The 15,740-nt window shown below is 38.1% G+C and overlaps 1 protein-coding gene and 1 long non-coding RNA gene across 2 annotated transcripts in view; one reads left to right on the forward strand and one right to left on the reverse strand.

Moving 5' to 3' along the window:
- The window catches only part of usp34 (ubiquitin specific peptidase 34), a 133,726-nt gene that overhangs the window by 99,240 nt on the left and 18,746 nt on the right, over positions 1-15,740 (forward strand). Inside the window, exons 49-65 of the mRNA XM_008121091.3 lie at positions 1,771-1,943; positions 2,812-2,965; positions 6,320-6,398; positions 6,942-6,995; positions 7,097-7,192; positions 8,196-8,260; positions 8,355-8,430; positions 8,513-8,560; positions 8,942-9,007; positions 9,901-9,981; positions 11,526-11,611; positions 12,800-12,968; positions 13,214-13,288; positions 14,189-14,340; positions 15,005-15,053; positions 15,147-15,251; positions 15,351-15,395. Coding sequence (XP_008119298.1) covers positions 1,771-1,943; positions 2,812-2,965; positions 6,320-6,398; positions 6,942-6,995; positions 7,097-7,192; positions 8,196-8,260; positions 8,355-8,430; positions 8,513-8,560; positions 8,942-9,007; positions 9,901-9,981; positions 11,526-11,611; positions 12,800-12,968; positions 13,214-13,288; positions 14,189-14,340; positions 15,005-15,053; positions 15,147-15,251; positions 15,351-15,395 — 1,573 coding nt within the window. The remainder of the gene's footprint in view (positions 1-1,770; positions 1,944-2,811; positions 2,966-6,319; positions 6,399-6,941; positions 6,996-7,096; positions 7,193-8,195; positions 8,261-8,354; positions 8,431-8,512; positions 8,561-8,941; positions 9,008-9,900; positions 9,982-11,525; positions 11,612-12,799; positions 12,969-13,213; positions 13,289-14,188; positions 14,341-15,004; positions 15,054-15,146; positions 15,252-15,350; positions 15,396-15,740) is intronic.
- On the reverse strand, positions 4,909-6,031 carry LOC134296105 (uncharacterized). Its single transcript, XR_010002677.1, has 2 exons — positions 5,537-6,031; positions 4,909-5,453 (listed from the first exon to the last, which is right to left on the reverse strand). It is a non-coding gene; the product is annotated as an uncharacterized LOC134296105 (long non-coding RNA).

The raw sequence follows: 15,740 nt of genomic DNA on the forward strand, positions 1-15,740 counted from the left end.
ATGTAGCAAATTAAAATGCTAAAGCTGTTAACATTTCCATTTTGGAGAAAAATTATGTCCAAAAGTTTTTAATCGGATGCAAGGGAGAGAGAGAGAAGGGCGTTCCAACAGCAGATATGAATCTTTTGGCATATATGGAAAGAGGCAGTGCTTCAAGTATTAAAATCCAAAGCTTTCTGAGGTCTTGAATGTCTTCAGTTAAAGTCAGACTTGATGTGTACTGGCAACTTCTGGGGAAGCTTTATCTTACATTTCAGACGAAGATAGATGCTAAGAACAAACCTACACTGGCTTCCTATTAGGTAGGAAGCCATGTTTGGGAATTTGTTTTGATATATCAACTTAACCCTTTTAAGACCCATTTAAGGTGGAATCAGGTGTCAAACAGGGATGTGTTATTGCCCCAACCTTATTTTCCATCTTCATTGCTATGATACTTCATCTCGTTGATGGGAAGCTTCCCACCGGAGTGGAAATCATCTGTTGGACAGATGGCAAGCTATTTAACATCAGCAGACTGAAATCCAGAACCAAGGTCACCACAACATCTATTATAGAATTCCAATATGCCGATGACAATGTTGTCTGTGCGCATTCAGAAGAAGACCTATAAGCCACTCTAAACACCTTTGCAGAAGCATACGAAAAGCTCGGCCTCTCACTGAACATCAAGAAAACCAAAGTGCTCTTCCAACAGGCATGAGACAATCCCTCTGCAAGGCTAGAAATTGTGTAACATTAGAAAATGTTGACCATTTCCGCTACTTTGACAACCACCTCTCCACAAAGGTCAACATTGACAGTGAAATACAACACCGCCTGAGCTCTGTGAGTGCAGCATTTTACCGAATGAAGCAGAGAGTGATGATCAGGATATCCGTAGAGATACCAAAGTGCTCATAAAGCCATTGTCCTCCCAATCCTGCTATATGCCTGCGAAACGTGGACTGTCTACAGACATCACACTCAACTCCTGGAGCGATTCCATCAGCATTGCCTCTGAAAAATCCTGCAAATCTCTTGGGAAGACAGGTGGGCAAATGTCAGTGTGCTGGAAGAAGCAAAGAACACCAGCATTGAAGCAATGCTCCTACGCCATCAACTTTGCTGGACTGGCCACATTGTCTGAATGCTCGATCATTGTCTCCCAAAGCAGTTACTATACTCCCAACTCAAGAATGGAAAACGTAATGTTGGTGGACAGGAAAAGAGATTTAAAGATGGGTTTAAAGACAACCTTAAAAACTGTGGCATAGACACTGAGAACTGTGAAGCCCTGGCCCTTGAGCGCACCAACTGGAGGTCAGCTGTGACCAGCAGTGCTGCAGAGTTTGAAGAGGCACGAATGGAGGGCTTAAGGGAGAAATGTGCCAAGAGGAAGGCAGTCACTCTCAAAATGCTCTTCCCCTGTAGTTCAAAAAAAGAAATTTTGTGTATGTTTATTGAAAATGTATTTCTTTATGCAGGCCTTCCCAAAATTTTTAATAGTTGTGGCTTCGTTCCTTTTCCGTTGAGTTGTTATAAGATGCCTTTTAATAATTTTTTTTAAAAAAATTGCTTTCTGTTTCTGCATAGCATTGTGTATGGATTTGAATGCAAACCTCTTAAGAGATAGGATTTTGTCAACTGCTGTTGATACTTTTTAAACAGTTAATTCTTGCACTCTGAAAGACTAATAATTTTTCCTTCAAAAAGAAAATGTTCACCTTTACTGTTCATCTTTTAAAAAGTCATTCCAAAAGCAACAATTGCATTGTGTTTCACCTTCAGGGCATGTTTTAAGAAACTGCCTCGCATCTTGAGCTTCAATACCATGAGGTATACTTTTAACATGGTCACTATGATGAAGGAGAAAGTCAACACACACTTCTCATTCCCTTTGCGCCTGGACATGACGCCTTACACTGAAGATTTTCTGATGGGAAAAAGTGACAGGAAGGAAGGTATTTGACTTTAGTTTCTTGCCAGCTCAGCTGGAACAGTAAATATTTCAATATATGAACAAGATCAACCAAAATTGGAACAGAGATATCTTGTTGCTTGTACATAAATATTTATATGTAACATGATTTTTAGCAAGATTGGGTGACTACCAGGCTGCTTGCCATGAAAAATCAATGGTTTCTTGTGACAAGTTTTTTAAAAAAGGAGTTGTCCAGGCCTTTAACCCAAACCCTTGAAATACCAAAGTAATTGCCAACTATCTTTTTGGGTGGGTGGGTTGTCACTATATCTTGAGAAAGAGGATAACTGGTGAGAAGGTCTCCATTGAGCTCAGGAAAGGCTGAAGTGATTAAAAAACACCAGGCTTCATTATTTTAAAGTAAAAAATTCTTAATCCACTACCTGGAACATTAAAATACTAGATGTATCTTTAGTAGTTCCATAGATTTTCAGTAAACTTCAGCACTGACCTCTTTTGCCACTGCTTACATGAAGAAGTCCTCTATATTTCAACAAACAAAAACTACTCAACCAGGAGCCATTCAAAGAACATAAATGAGTACAGGTTGAGCATGGGCTGTTTGGACTTTTTGTACAGTGCTCCAATAACATGTGATAGTAATATATTTCCCACTTGCACCTTCCAGAATAAAGTATAGATCAGACATGGGCAAATTTTGACCCCCAGATGTTTTGGACTTCAACTCCTACAATTTATTTATTTATTTACAGTATTTATATTCCGCTCTTCTCACCCCGAAGGGGACTCAGGGCGGATCACAATTCCTAACAACCAAAGATTGCTCATACCTGGGTTGATGCTGTTTCATAGAATGCCTTGTTAAATGTGTTTATGCGTTTTTTAAGGCTTCAAGGATGATGGCAATGGTTCAAAGGAGGCCAGGAGTTATGAGTACGATTTGATAGGTGTAACCGTTCACACAGGAACAGCAGATGGGGGGCACTACTACAGCTTTATTCGAGATATTGTGAATCCTCATGCTTACAAAAACAACAAGTGGTGAGTAGGAGGTTTTAAATGCTACAAATCAAGTTTTCTAATTCAGATATCTCTTTATATGATTAGTATTGGCAAAAATGTAGTGAAAGAGAAAAGATAGGGGTGAGCATTTGCTGGATGGCACAGCAGAGCTATCCATACTATTGGGTTATTCCCTGTGTATCTTTTCTGTTAATGCAGCCAACCCCTATGTTCAGTTTTGTTTCCAAATTTCCTGCTTTGCCATATATATGTAGTTTTGCCTTCACTATCAGAATTACTTAAATTAAACACTGTTTAGAAGGGAGAAGTAAAAACAGAGATGTTGTTTGACTGTTTCCAGTCTATACATTTCCCAAACTTTTGTCCAAATCCAAAACATGCACTAGATGTGATACAGGTGGTAAAGATATACATTAAGAGAAATAATTGTATTAGGTGTACCAAAGCATTATTTGTTTCCTTTAATTCAAGAATTCTAAATTCTAAAGCCTGAATTATATAGGATGTTGGTTGAAAGCATGCATATTTCTTTGTTATGTTTTAGCTAAAGTTTCTAATTCCTAGACCTCAAAATGTTTAATTAAAGCAGCACTTACTGTCTGGCTATTTTCATGGTCCAAATGTAAAACATAAAGATAGCACTCAGCCACAGAATATAAAACAAAGACTGATAGCAAATACCAATACAAGTTCAAGAAAACACCATAGTCAAAAAGGTACAGTCTAGTAGTCAAATGTCAAGGGTTCAAGGATCAAGAGTCTATACCGTAATCAATAGCCAGTCCAGAGATTCAGGGTTCCAGGGTTCCAAGAGTTCAGGCAACTGGTCAGGATACCAAAAATCCACAAACCTGGGGGGGGGGGGGGGTTACAGCATCATCCATATCCAAAGTAGGACAAATACTTTTCACGCAAAGATCCAGGCTAGCTCCTTATATCCAGTAAAACCCAGCTGCAACCTATCTCGTGCATACCTCTAACCTTAATTGCTTTCACTTGTAACCTTATTTACAGATTACTCAGCCATTTAGATCTAAGACTTACATTAATCCCTTCCATCGCCAACTTCTAGACCTGACACCACCAACCACCATCAACTGCAGAACATGATACATGACAGTCAAAGGGCATAGACTTTGCTCAGTTTGCACAGTTTCCTGTTATCTAAATAAGGGGATATCACATGTGTTGACCACCCCAAGGAAATTACCAATCCCAGAGGAAAGGGCTCTTTGGGGTTAGAAACCCACACAATCCTTTCTTAACCAGACAGGCCTAGCAAAATGGAGGCCAAGAGTTTCAATATTCAATTCAACAACAAAATTCAGACATGTACGTATGCAGATAATGGAGATGAGGAACTTACCTATATGAACTTCAGTGGGGGATACAAGACCAGTACATTCATGAGAGAAGTCTAATTCAGAAATAAGCTGAGGTGAAGGCACAGATGTCAACCATATTAATGGAAAAGAATATTGGACTTGGGAGTTTCTGCTGCATCGACCAGCCTATGGGTCATGACCCAGTTGTGTGGATTATGCCTCTAGGTGATCTAAGGATGAACCTTCACAGTGAATACTGATCTTCAATCTGAATGATAAATGGTTTTTGTTCCCATTTGAATCCAACCATAAAATGAATGATTTTTTTCTGTTTCCAAAACAAATGTACATAAAGTTGATTATTATTGATATTATTACCTGCCTCTACTAACGGCTCGAGGCAGGGTACAACAAAGTTAAAACATATCAACATAAAATACATACAACAAAATACATAGATCAAAACACATCATTATGAAAAACATACTCCAAAACACAGGGTACAAAAATCAAAATAACCAGTAATAGAACGCAAATCCAAAACCCATGATTGTCTGGGTAAGTCTGGAGGACAGTTGGGTCTTAAATTCTGATAGCTCATCCAATTGTCAGTGTCAAGGACAGAACGCCACCAGATAAGATTCAACACAGTTTATTAAAGATACAGAACCAAAAATGCTCGTAAAAAACAAAGAGCTAGGCAAACACTCGCCTTCAATGTGAAAAGTCACTCAAAAACGGTTCAAAAGCTAAACCGGATTAAACAGGAGTTTAATCCGGGTTAAACCAAAAATGCTTACTTCAGCCTGGGACTTTAAACAAACAAAAGCTGGTAAATAAAGATTCAATAGAACATAAATACTGGCAGCAGATTCCTCTCTGCTACTCAACAGCTGTGGTTGAGCAACTAAGTTGTTACTCCTCCGTGCAGCGGGCGAACTCCGGGTCCAAACACATCAATCAGGGTTGCAGCGGTCAGCGGGGTCCCAATCCGGTCCGAGGTCGAAGGCCAGGTGCAGGCGTCTTAGGTTCCACGAAATCCTCCGATAGCCAAAGAGAGGGTAGTCCAAGGTCGTAGTCAGCCAGCCAGCCAGCCAGCCAGCCAGCCAGTCAGTCAGCCAGTCCAGCGTCAATTCCGAGTAGGTAAATAATGTCCGTCAAGAAGACGACGGAGGTCCAAGCTAATAAGATTAAACACAGGTTGCACAACAAAAGCCCACACAGTTCCTCCCGCCGTCTATGCCCAGTGTCCTTGGTAACTTACGTAGTCAGCAAACGAAACACACCCGTCTTCAGGAAATTCCCAACAAGAGCCCAAGCGTTCGTCCAGATTACCTTGCCCAACGCAATTAGCCCTGGATTCAAGACCCCATTTTATGCCAGTTACAACTCCTCATCGCTATCAGGTGTTACCCTAATTCCAGGTGCCTCATCATCATCCTCATCAGAGCTAAAACATCTTTGACTACGCCCCACAGCATCCCCAGCTGTGGATCCCGTCCCATCCCTCCAACTCGTCCACGGGTCCGATCCTGCAACCCACCAGTCGCTTCCCATGCTATCATTACCAGGAACACCCAAATCCTCCCTCACACGAGTCCATTCCATGTCATCCTCCTCTGAGCTAACCACCTCTTCCTCCATTCTCTCAGTAAAACCCTCAAAGGAGTCTTCGTCAGTTGATTCTGCAAATATGTCCCGCAGCCGTTTCCTCTCTCGCTCCTCAATAGAGTCTGACTCTCGAGGAGTCTTACGACCACGTCTCCAAGTATTGGAGCCATAAGGCTCAACCATAACAGTCAGATCTCTTCCATTAGGTACTAGATTTCAAAATTTTGTATGATAGGTATCTGTTTTATTGTATCATTTATTGTATTTGGCCAAAATGTGTCATCTTAATTCCAGTATGATATATTGCTCATGTTGCTCATTCTTTTCAATTTCACAACATGGTCAATGACTGTATAGCATCTGCATTATTTCCAGTGTGGAGTAAAAATTGCACATCCATCAGTCTAATAGCTGCATCTTATTCTGTGTTCTCTAGGTATCTTTTTAATGATGCTGAAGTAAAACCATTTGATTCTGCTCAACTGGCTTCTGAGTGTTTTGGTGGAGAAATGACAGTGAGTTGAATCTGTATCTTTAAAAAAATATTAATGTTTAAAAGCGAACCATTTTGTCATGATCTCTGTTAATACTTAATTTTCAGACTACGTATCAACATTAGTTTGTAGTAGCCCTGGCCTGGATTCATCAGGCAACTCATTTTTGACTCAGATAGTGTGTCTGAAAAATCAAGTTCAAAAAGTTATTTTTTTGATTAAAATCCCTCAACCAGGGAAGAATATTTTTCCAGGTTCTGACCTGGAGTCACTATTTTCTTTTTAATATTTCAACCAGAGAGCTAACTGACCTCTACAATTTCCTATTACTACAACAGTTCCTGAATTAAATCTATGGAGGACTCTTTTCTTATTTATTTTATTCTTATATAATACTGAATTACAGCACCAGTGATCAAATGTATTACTGATGGATGATTACGAATAGCACTGGGAAAAAGAATGAAATTAGTTTTGTCCCAATTGATAGGCATGAAATGTGGTTGAAGTCCAAAAAGTATCCTTATTTACAAATTATCATTTTTTTTGTTTCTTTTTTGCCAGACAAAAACATATGATTCTGTCACTGACAAGTTTATGGATTTCTCCTTTGAAAAGGTACTTCATTTTGTCTGTTGATATCCAAAAAGAATTTTTTCTTGTTTTCCCCTTTGTTTTGAAATGATGTTGGTATATATATGTATTTCAATTCCTCCCAGACACATAGTGCATACATGCTGTTTTATAAACGGATGGAACCAGAAGAAGAAAATGGCAAAGAATACAAATTTGATGTTTCATCTGAACTGTTAGAGGTATGGAGTAGGGGTAGTTTAAACAACAGCATACAGATGTGGGAATTCTTGTTCAAACTGTCTATATCATTTGTACTGATTTAATAAAAAAGCTTTGACAAATATGGCAAGAAAGCTTTTTTGTTCTTTCTTCCATTGTGTTACTGCCCATAGCTTCCAAAAACATTTTTCAGAAGAATTAGGCAAGGGCATAAGAGGTGGAAAGAGCCTCTGATGTTGCAGCGGGTTAAACTGCTGACCTGCTGAACTTGCTGACTGAAAGGTCAGCGGTTTGAATCCGGGGAACAGGTTGAGCTCCTGCTGTTAGCCCCAGCTTCTACCAACCTAGCAGTTCGAAAACATGCAAATGTGAGTAGATCAATAGGCACCACTCCAGCGGGCAGGTAACGGCACTCCATGCAGTCATACCAGCCACATGACCTTGGAGACTTAAAAATGGAGATGAGCACCAACCCCCTGAGTCATAACACGACTAGACTTAATGTCAAGGGGAAACCTTTACCTTTACTATAAGAGGTGGAGTAGTGTCAGACTTTCTTACAGTAACATATCTTAGGATACAAACCTGTGAGTTTATTTTTTAAATAGATAGGTGTAACAGTAATGAGCAAGATGTAAAGCTAGGAACAGCATATAATTTGTATTCTGAATATTGCCAAGCAAACCCAAGAATTTAAGGTTCTTTTAAAGGGGGGAAATCTCCTTTTCTTCTAAGAGCCCCCCCTTTCCTGATTTATTTTAGAGTAGCATGAGCTTTATGGGTGGCTAAGAACTCAAACCTATATTGTTGTTGTTGTTATTATTATTATTATATCATAATATAAGTAACCAGATGTTGAACTTGCCACCAACCTACACAGCAGTTAACTTTGAACCAGTTGATAAATTTCAGGTGCTTCTTAATGGGAAGCTGTAGTCCCATCCCATCTGTCCCCTTCAATTTTATAGGGCCCCCAAAACAGAAAGAAGCTTTTTATTTGATTTCCCATTTTTCTCTTTTTAGTGGATATGGCATGATAACATGCAGTTTCTTCAAGACAAGAATATTTTTGAACATACATATTTTGGGTAAGTTTTTTTTTTGGTTTGGTTTTAAGATATTGTTTTATCAAGTATTATCCAGATTTTAAAAATAATTCTAACTTGACAACTGTGTCTCTAGGTTCATGTGGCAGTTGTGTAGTAGCATCCCCAGCACATTACCAGATCCAAAAGCAGTTTCTTTAATGACAGCCAAGGTAAAAAGAATGATTGAAAACAACAACTAATATTTTAATGTGTGTTTTGACTACACAGTAACTTTCATTTTTTGTCTTACAGTTAAGCACTTCTTTTGTCCTAGAAACATTTATTCATTCAAAAGAAAAGGTATGTTGTTCTGCATCTATATAAAAACTTGGTCTCATTTATAAAATGTCTGCATATTGACTTTATTCTCACCAGTATCCTGGAAAGGAACATGATAAATTACAAGTGTCCTCAGGGTCCTCCTCCAGTTTATTCCTGACGTTTCACTCTTGATAAAGCTGTTCTCTTTCTTAAATTGCCGTATTCTTTGGGGTGATGCTTTATTTTATTCTGTTTTCTGTAAAGTTATTGTCATTATTTTAACTCCCTTGTCACGCTTTTCACCATTTGGGGACAAGATGGAAGAGTACTTTTTGTGTGGTTGTTTTTGCATCATCTCTTTCTTTTTAACAAAAATGCTAATGATCTAATGCTTGAATTTAAATTTTCTGATCTCTGTAGCCCACAATGCTTCAGTGGATCGAACTGTTAACCAAGCAGTTTAACAACAGTCAAGCTGCTTGTGAGGTAAGACAGAAATAAATATTTTATTGAGCTTTATTGAGATTTTATTTTTGTATGTGGTATCTTATATTGTTGCAGCTTTTGTCTTTATTGATAAATTTAGCAAGAGGGAATCCTATCATTAATGTCATTAAAATATGTATCCCATTCCTTCAGAACTTGTTGATCTCCATCTTTTTGAAAGGAAGTACTGTAATTGTGGTACAATACACTAAAAGGAAGTGGATTTTGATAAACATACTGATAGGGCAAAGTACCTGTAGGACTTAGCATCTGATACATCTGCATGAGAAGTACTTGAAAGATGCAATCATATGGATATGCTATAGTAATTTTCCATTGCAAGAATGTTCTCCCATTAGTAGTGTCTCAGCTTTGTGTAAGAGCAATAATATTGCATCAGTATGTCTTATTATTTCCTGTGGTTAGTCTTTTTTTCTAAGCCAAAACCAAGAGTGTGTTGCATCCGTCTCCAAGCTGATAACTTGGACTAGAGTGTGTCATAATGAGAAAGCAAGAGCAGACAAATCCTGTTGCACAAAAATATCTAGTGTTTGATGTTGAATCTAGATTTAGAGTGCAGGGGGGCATAATACCTTTAAAGCAAGAAAATCCCATTAAAAACAATGTATTCATTGCGGAGTACCATGAAGAGTACAATATAAGTTCTGTGTCTGACAGAAACCCTGTTCCTATCTCAGGCTATTACGGAAGATATACCTTGATTCAAGAAAGATAATTAATTGCTGGATTGCTTTTAGGCTTTTGCTGATTTGTTAGTTAGAGGCATTTATATGCAGCATGATTTCATTGAATGAAGCAGTATTTTAAAGGGTACCTGTGACTAATAAAGAGCACAGATTAAAGTGTGAACATTATCTGATACATTTTTGCAGTGGTTTCTGGACCGTATGGCTGACGATGATTGGTGGCCCATGCAGATTCTAATAAAATGTCCCAATCAGATTGTAAGACAGGTAAGAGAAAAGGAGCATGGTATGTCATAGGTATTACTTTGGTGTTATTCGGGAGTTAATATTCCTGCATGTGGCCACTGTTTCTGTTCCCTCTATTTCTTCATTTCCAGTGACCACTGCCCTTGGGCTTTGTGTTCTTAATCCATTTGCAAGCTGTTAAATTCATGTACTGAATGTTAGCTGGTTAGATTCTGGATGCTACATTGCATTGCCTCAGTTACCCAGCTGATTTTTTGAGATTAACCTGTGTTTTGATTTAAAAAAAATTAAGTCAATGTGCAATGAAACTACATGGTGATGGTGATGCCTTATTTTTCTGTAGATTTCGAGCATCACTAGGCAACTGGGAAGATGTTGGGCAACTTACATCTCTACACTTCTGATGCAACTGGATATTAGATCATATCAGCTCCAGATTTTGTTCTTGCATGATTGGGGAAAATGTGAGGGCACTGTTTCTTATACTGTGTGTCTCAACCCCAATTGGGATCCCCTTAGCTCATTGTTCTGGTCCCAAAAACAATTGGCAACAGTAAAAAGCTTTTGAACGTCACCTAGTACTTGTTAGACATTTACATGAATCTCTTATGCAGTGCTTACAGATGCTTCAGCTGTACTCCACAAACAGAAAAACCAGCTTGTTCAGCAGGCCTTGCAAGTGCTGATTTGTTATCAGTAAATGTTTCATTTTTATATCTAAGATAAACACACACACACACAAACACACACACATATACATGGTCACGTAAAAATGGACAATGCCAAAAAGGGGTCCAAAGTGGAAAATTTTAAGAAGCCCTGGATTAGAGTACCCTTCATATTGTGGTATTTTGAGCCATAATTGGCTTAAAAAAATCTCTTTGTGATCTGGGGCTTTCAGGAAGGCTTTGAATGCTGCAAATTATGTCTTCATTGGCCAGACTTTCTCTACCCCTGACAGAGATACTTATAAGAGGCTACAGAAACACAGTGCTCTTTTTTGGCTCAAATTGACTTGGAATTTCCCTCATTCAAAGGGAGGGGACAGGATGAATACAAGGAAAATCTGAAGCTTTCTGCTGAGACTATATAGGGTCAATAAACGTAAGTGGTGACTCAATCCTGAGTGGAGAGAGTCATCAGCCACAGCAGATGCTATTTCTTAGTGATGTTTGGATGGTATTCTTGACAAAGTGAATGAAAAATAGTAATTGCTCTTTGAGAACTGGCCAGCAATTAGAAATCAGCAGTTTGAACAAAGAATGGTGAAACTAGTGGCAGGAAAGGATTATAAAAGAAGGTTCACTGTTGTTTGCTGCATTGCATTGTATAGGTAATTGTTAACACCAGGTTGTGGGAAATCTTTGTCATCTGTTGCTCTGACATCTTAGATGGACCTCTACAAAGTTAATTATGTGAACAGTCTCACATGTGTAACACTAAAGCAATACATCAGATTTTAAAATCATGACTGAATTTGTGACCAGTAGCATTGGTAAAGCCCTATTAAAGCATATCTGTACTGCCTAAATCAAATTGGCACATTGGGTTGTTTTCTTTTACAGATGTTCCAACGGTTGTGTATTCATGTGATCCAACGACTGAGGCCAGTTCATGCTCACCTTTACCTGCAGCCTGGAATAGAAGACTGGTAAAGCATTTGACAAAACCACCTCTTAGTATATACCCTTCCTGAGAAAACTTTATGAGACTTATGCGGTCTCCATAAGTCAGCAGGAAACCTGAAGGCAGATGCAAATAAAAAATATTTGAATGTGATAATGTTATTTTCACATTCTTTTATCTATTTCAAAGGATTGTTCTGCATGCTCAGCTTTGTAAGCATTTGTGAGGAGGTTTTTTTTGTTCCCATTTGTGAATCATGTTATGGAGATCAAAATTGACACATCTTTAGTGTTAATTCTTATTTTGCAGTATGCAGCTTTCAGAAGGTTGATTTTTCCTTAAAACTTGTCTTCTGCCTTTTTACATGAAATTAAGTCCCAGTGACTTCAGCTAGATTTTATCCAAGCTAAATATTCATAACAGTGCAATATAAAAGTGCATCTATATACTGTCGAATATAAGAGTGCATTTATATACAGTTTGGCACCACTTTATCTTCCGAGGCTCAGTGCTGTGGACACACGGGACTTGTAGTTTTACAAAGTGTTTAACTTTCTCTGCCAAAGAGTCCTGGTGTCTCACCAAGCTACAATTTCATAGCATTGAGCCATGGCAGTTAAAGTAGTGTCAAACTGCATTAATTCTACAGTGTAGATGCACTCTTAGTTGTTGCACATAGTATTAAAAGTAGGCAGAAATGTTTTTTTTAATTGAAAGGTGCTCCCTTCCCTAGTTATGACATAATTTGTTTGGAGCATTGTACAAAGGGAACACAATGCCCTAATGGCCTTTGTCTGCGACTGCATGGTGCAGGAGGATGTTTTGCCTTCTTTTAGATCATGATTAACAAATAACATGCCTCTGGAATCAGTGGCAGTTGTGATCTCCGCAATGGAGATCACCTTCTTGCAAGCAGTTGCAGATTTGGGGTGCCAAAGACATCAGGAGATGGGGGGCATGCAGTGTAGCCCCTTTCCAACTGAGAAATTGCATACTCTTTACCTCAGATCAGTCATGAGCAAACTTGGGCCCTCCAGGAGTTTTGGACTTCAACTCCCACAATTCCTAACAGCCGGTAGGCTGTTAGGAATTGTGGGAGTTGAAGTCCAAAACTCCTGGAGGGCCGAAGTTTGCCCATGCTTGCCTTAGATTGATTTTATACTTCACATCTTGGTTTGCATTGGCCTTAATATGCACTGACGTGTGCTTTCAGTTCGGATGACATGGATGGTCCTGTGGAAGATATTGGTAGTCGTTCCTGTGTAACTCGCTTTGTGAAGACCCTGTTGTCAATTATGGAACACGGTGTTAAACCTCACAGTAAACATCTCACGGAATACTTTGCCTTTCTTTATGAATTTGCCAAAATGGGAGAAGAGGAGGTGAGTGTGGTTTTGGTTGTTTCGTTTCTGTATGGTTTCTGCATTTTTCATGTGGGTTTATTTAGCATGAACTACTAGGATCCACTGATTTGGATCTTTGCCATTCTTATATGCATTTTATAAACATTTGAGGTTGGGATTTTTTGTATTTTTATGTTTATTGTAAAGCTGCCTTGTGACATGAATGTGGAAGATAAAGAAATAAACTATATGGCTAAGACTTTTAAAAATCTTCTTGTTTCCAGAGCCAGTTTTTGCTTTCACTACAAGCAATATCAACAATGGTACATTTCTACATGGGGACCAAAGGACCTGAAAATGTAAGTCTATAGATAAAAACCTTGAGTGGAAACATCTGTTTTTCAGAAGAATAAACATTTTATTTTCCTTTATCTTATGTTTATGATAAACCCATTGCTCTTAAAATGACTGAAATAACCTCACCGACTGAATTTTTTTTAAAAAAAAAAACATATTATGCCTAAAGATACTTAAGTTGATAGTGGAACAAATTTAGTTTTTTTGAAGAGGCAATATTTTTGAAAGGCATATAAACTGTCTCTATTGATTTTTACCCTGAGATATTATCCATAAGGATAGTGGCAGGTATACCATATTTGCTGTCTATTCACATGGGATGGAAGGTGAGATCCAAAAGGTTCCTTGGGAAATTTAACGGGAAATTAATGTGCAGTTTAGCACACTGCCGAAATCTTTATATTTTATCTTATATTTGAAGTATTGGGAAACTTCTTAGGAGAAATGTCAGTTGCAAAGATTTCCCTGAGATCAGCATATCTGAAAAGCAGTGCTTTGAATGCCTGTATTGCTTATTTGAAAAATACAAGAATATCTTGAGCGTTTAGTATTCAAGCATTTTTTCATTCAGACAATATAGTAGTTCTGTCCTGATAATTTAACTGATCATTGTAACACTTAGCATTTATAGTTTGCACTTAGCTAACATTTTTAGAGCATTCCACAAAAATTACTTCAGTGTATCCTTGTAGGTTAATATTGTTGTCCCCATATAGCACCTTTTTCAGCAGAGTGGCTTATCAGAATGCTCCAGATATATATATTTATTAGATTTAGTGTGTTTTTGTGCACCTGAGCCTTTCACCATTTATAGAATTCACACTAATGTTTATAGAAATCACTCTGGAAAGGAAAGATCTCATTGAGAATCATGGTGTTTTTTTCATCTGCTTGTTTTTTAGCCACAAGTTGAAGTGTTATCAGAAGAAGAAGGAGAGGAGGAAGAGGAGGAGGAAGACATTCTGTCTTTGGCAGAAGAAAAATATAGGCCTGCTGCCCTTGAGAAAATGATTGCTCTTATAGCACTTCTTGTTGAACAGTCTCGCTCAGAAAGGTAAGCATCGGTGACAGCTGCAGTGACCAGATTGTTGTTTTTCTTTTGTGACCGATATAAGTGTGGTAGATGCACTTGATGCTGTAGGAACCATAATCTGAATGGAAGTCCATCCTCTTTATGTGGGACTCCATAAATAATGAGTTAGCTGACCATAGCAATGGAGAAATGCCAAAAGGTGTTGCTAATTAAGCGTGACACTACTAAACTATGGGACTAATTATTTGACTTCTATAAGGAACCTTCCTATTACAACATGCATTCTTCCCTTATTCTTCTCCACTTGGTGAGTCATCAGTAAGAATTACTAGACAGCATGCTGTTCAGGAATACAAGCACTTGTCTTGCTTTGGGCTAAAAGTAAACAGAAGCTGTCATTACTACATATCACCCTCCTACTTCTTTCCCATTTTAAAATTTCATAACGTCCTTACTGCCTGTTCTTTGGATTTTCAATTGACAACATTCTGTGCTTGTTTTTCTGTCTATGGACAAATGGCAATCCAAGAATCAATGCAATTCTCAACATTTGTCAGTTTGACTGATTTCTTTCATGTGCTACATGTATGAGCCACTTTGGAAGAATAATGGGAAAGGAACTCATGGTTTTTCTAACATAGTTGAATGTTGAAATGAATACATCTATGTTGTTTGTGTGTTTTAGGCATTTAACTTTATCCCAGAATGACATGGCAGCATTAACAGGAGGCAAAGTAAGTATATCTTGATATGAAGACATACTACTGAATTTTAGAGCACACTTTAAAAAAATACCTGCTATGGTAACACCTTTGGATTTGTTTCAGGGTTTTCCTTTCTTGTTTCAACATATCCGTGATGGAATCAACATCAGGCAGACCTGCAATCTTATTTTCAGCCTTTGTCGGTACAATAACAGACTTGCAGAACATGTAAGTATCTCCTTCCATTGATTCTGTTTATCCTGGGAAACTAACTGGAAGATTTGCAGGACAGTTTTATGTAATATATTTGTTTTTTCTCTCTTACAGATTGTATCAATGCTTTTCACTTCTATAGCCAAATTGACTCCTGAGGTAGGTATGGAGGGTATATACTGATGGCTATCAAAACATTCAATACTGTTTAAAATTATCAAAGGCGATGTCTTCCCCAATGTAATTATTGCACATAAAAACAGAATTATGCCTTGTTTTTGTGTCTCAACTTGTGAGTGTGCAATTACTATATTTAACTGCTGCATTTCCCCTGAGGTTATAGTTCTTGTGTTGATGACAGAACTCATTCTGATCTTTTTCTGTCACATATGCTTTAATTATGTTTTAGCTAAGATGGGGCAGGGGTGTCATTAAAGGAATCGCTCTACATAGTTCCATCACTCAAAGCTTCTAGAGCAAGGGTCCCCAAACTTTTAAAGCAGA

This window comes from Anolis carolinensis, chromosome 1 (genome assembly GCF_035594765.1).
Source record: "Anolis carolinensis isolate JA03-04 chromosome 1, rAnoCar3.1.pri, whole genome shotgun sequence".
NCBI classification, from domain to species: Eukaryota; Metazoa; Chordata; class Lepidosauria; order Squamata; family Dactyloidae; genus Anolis; species Anolis carolinensis.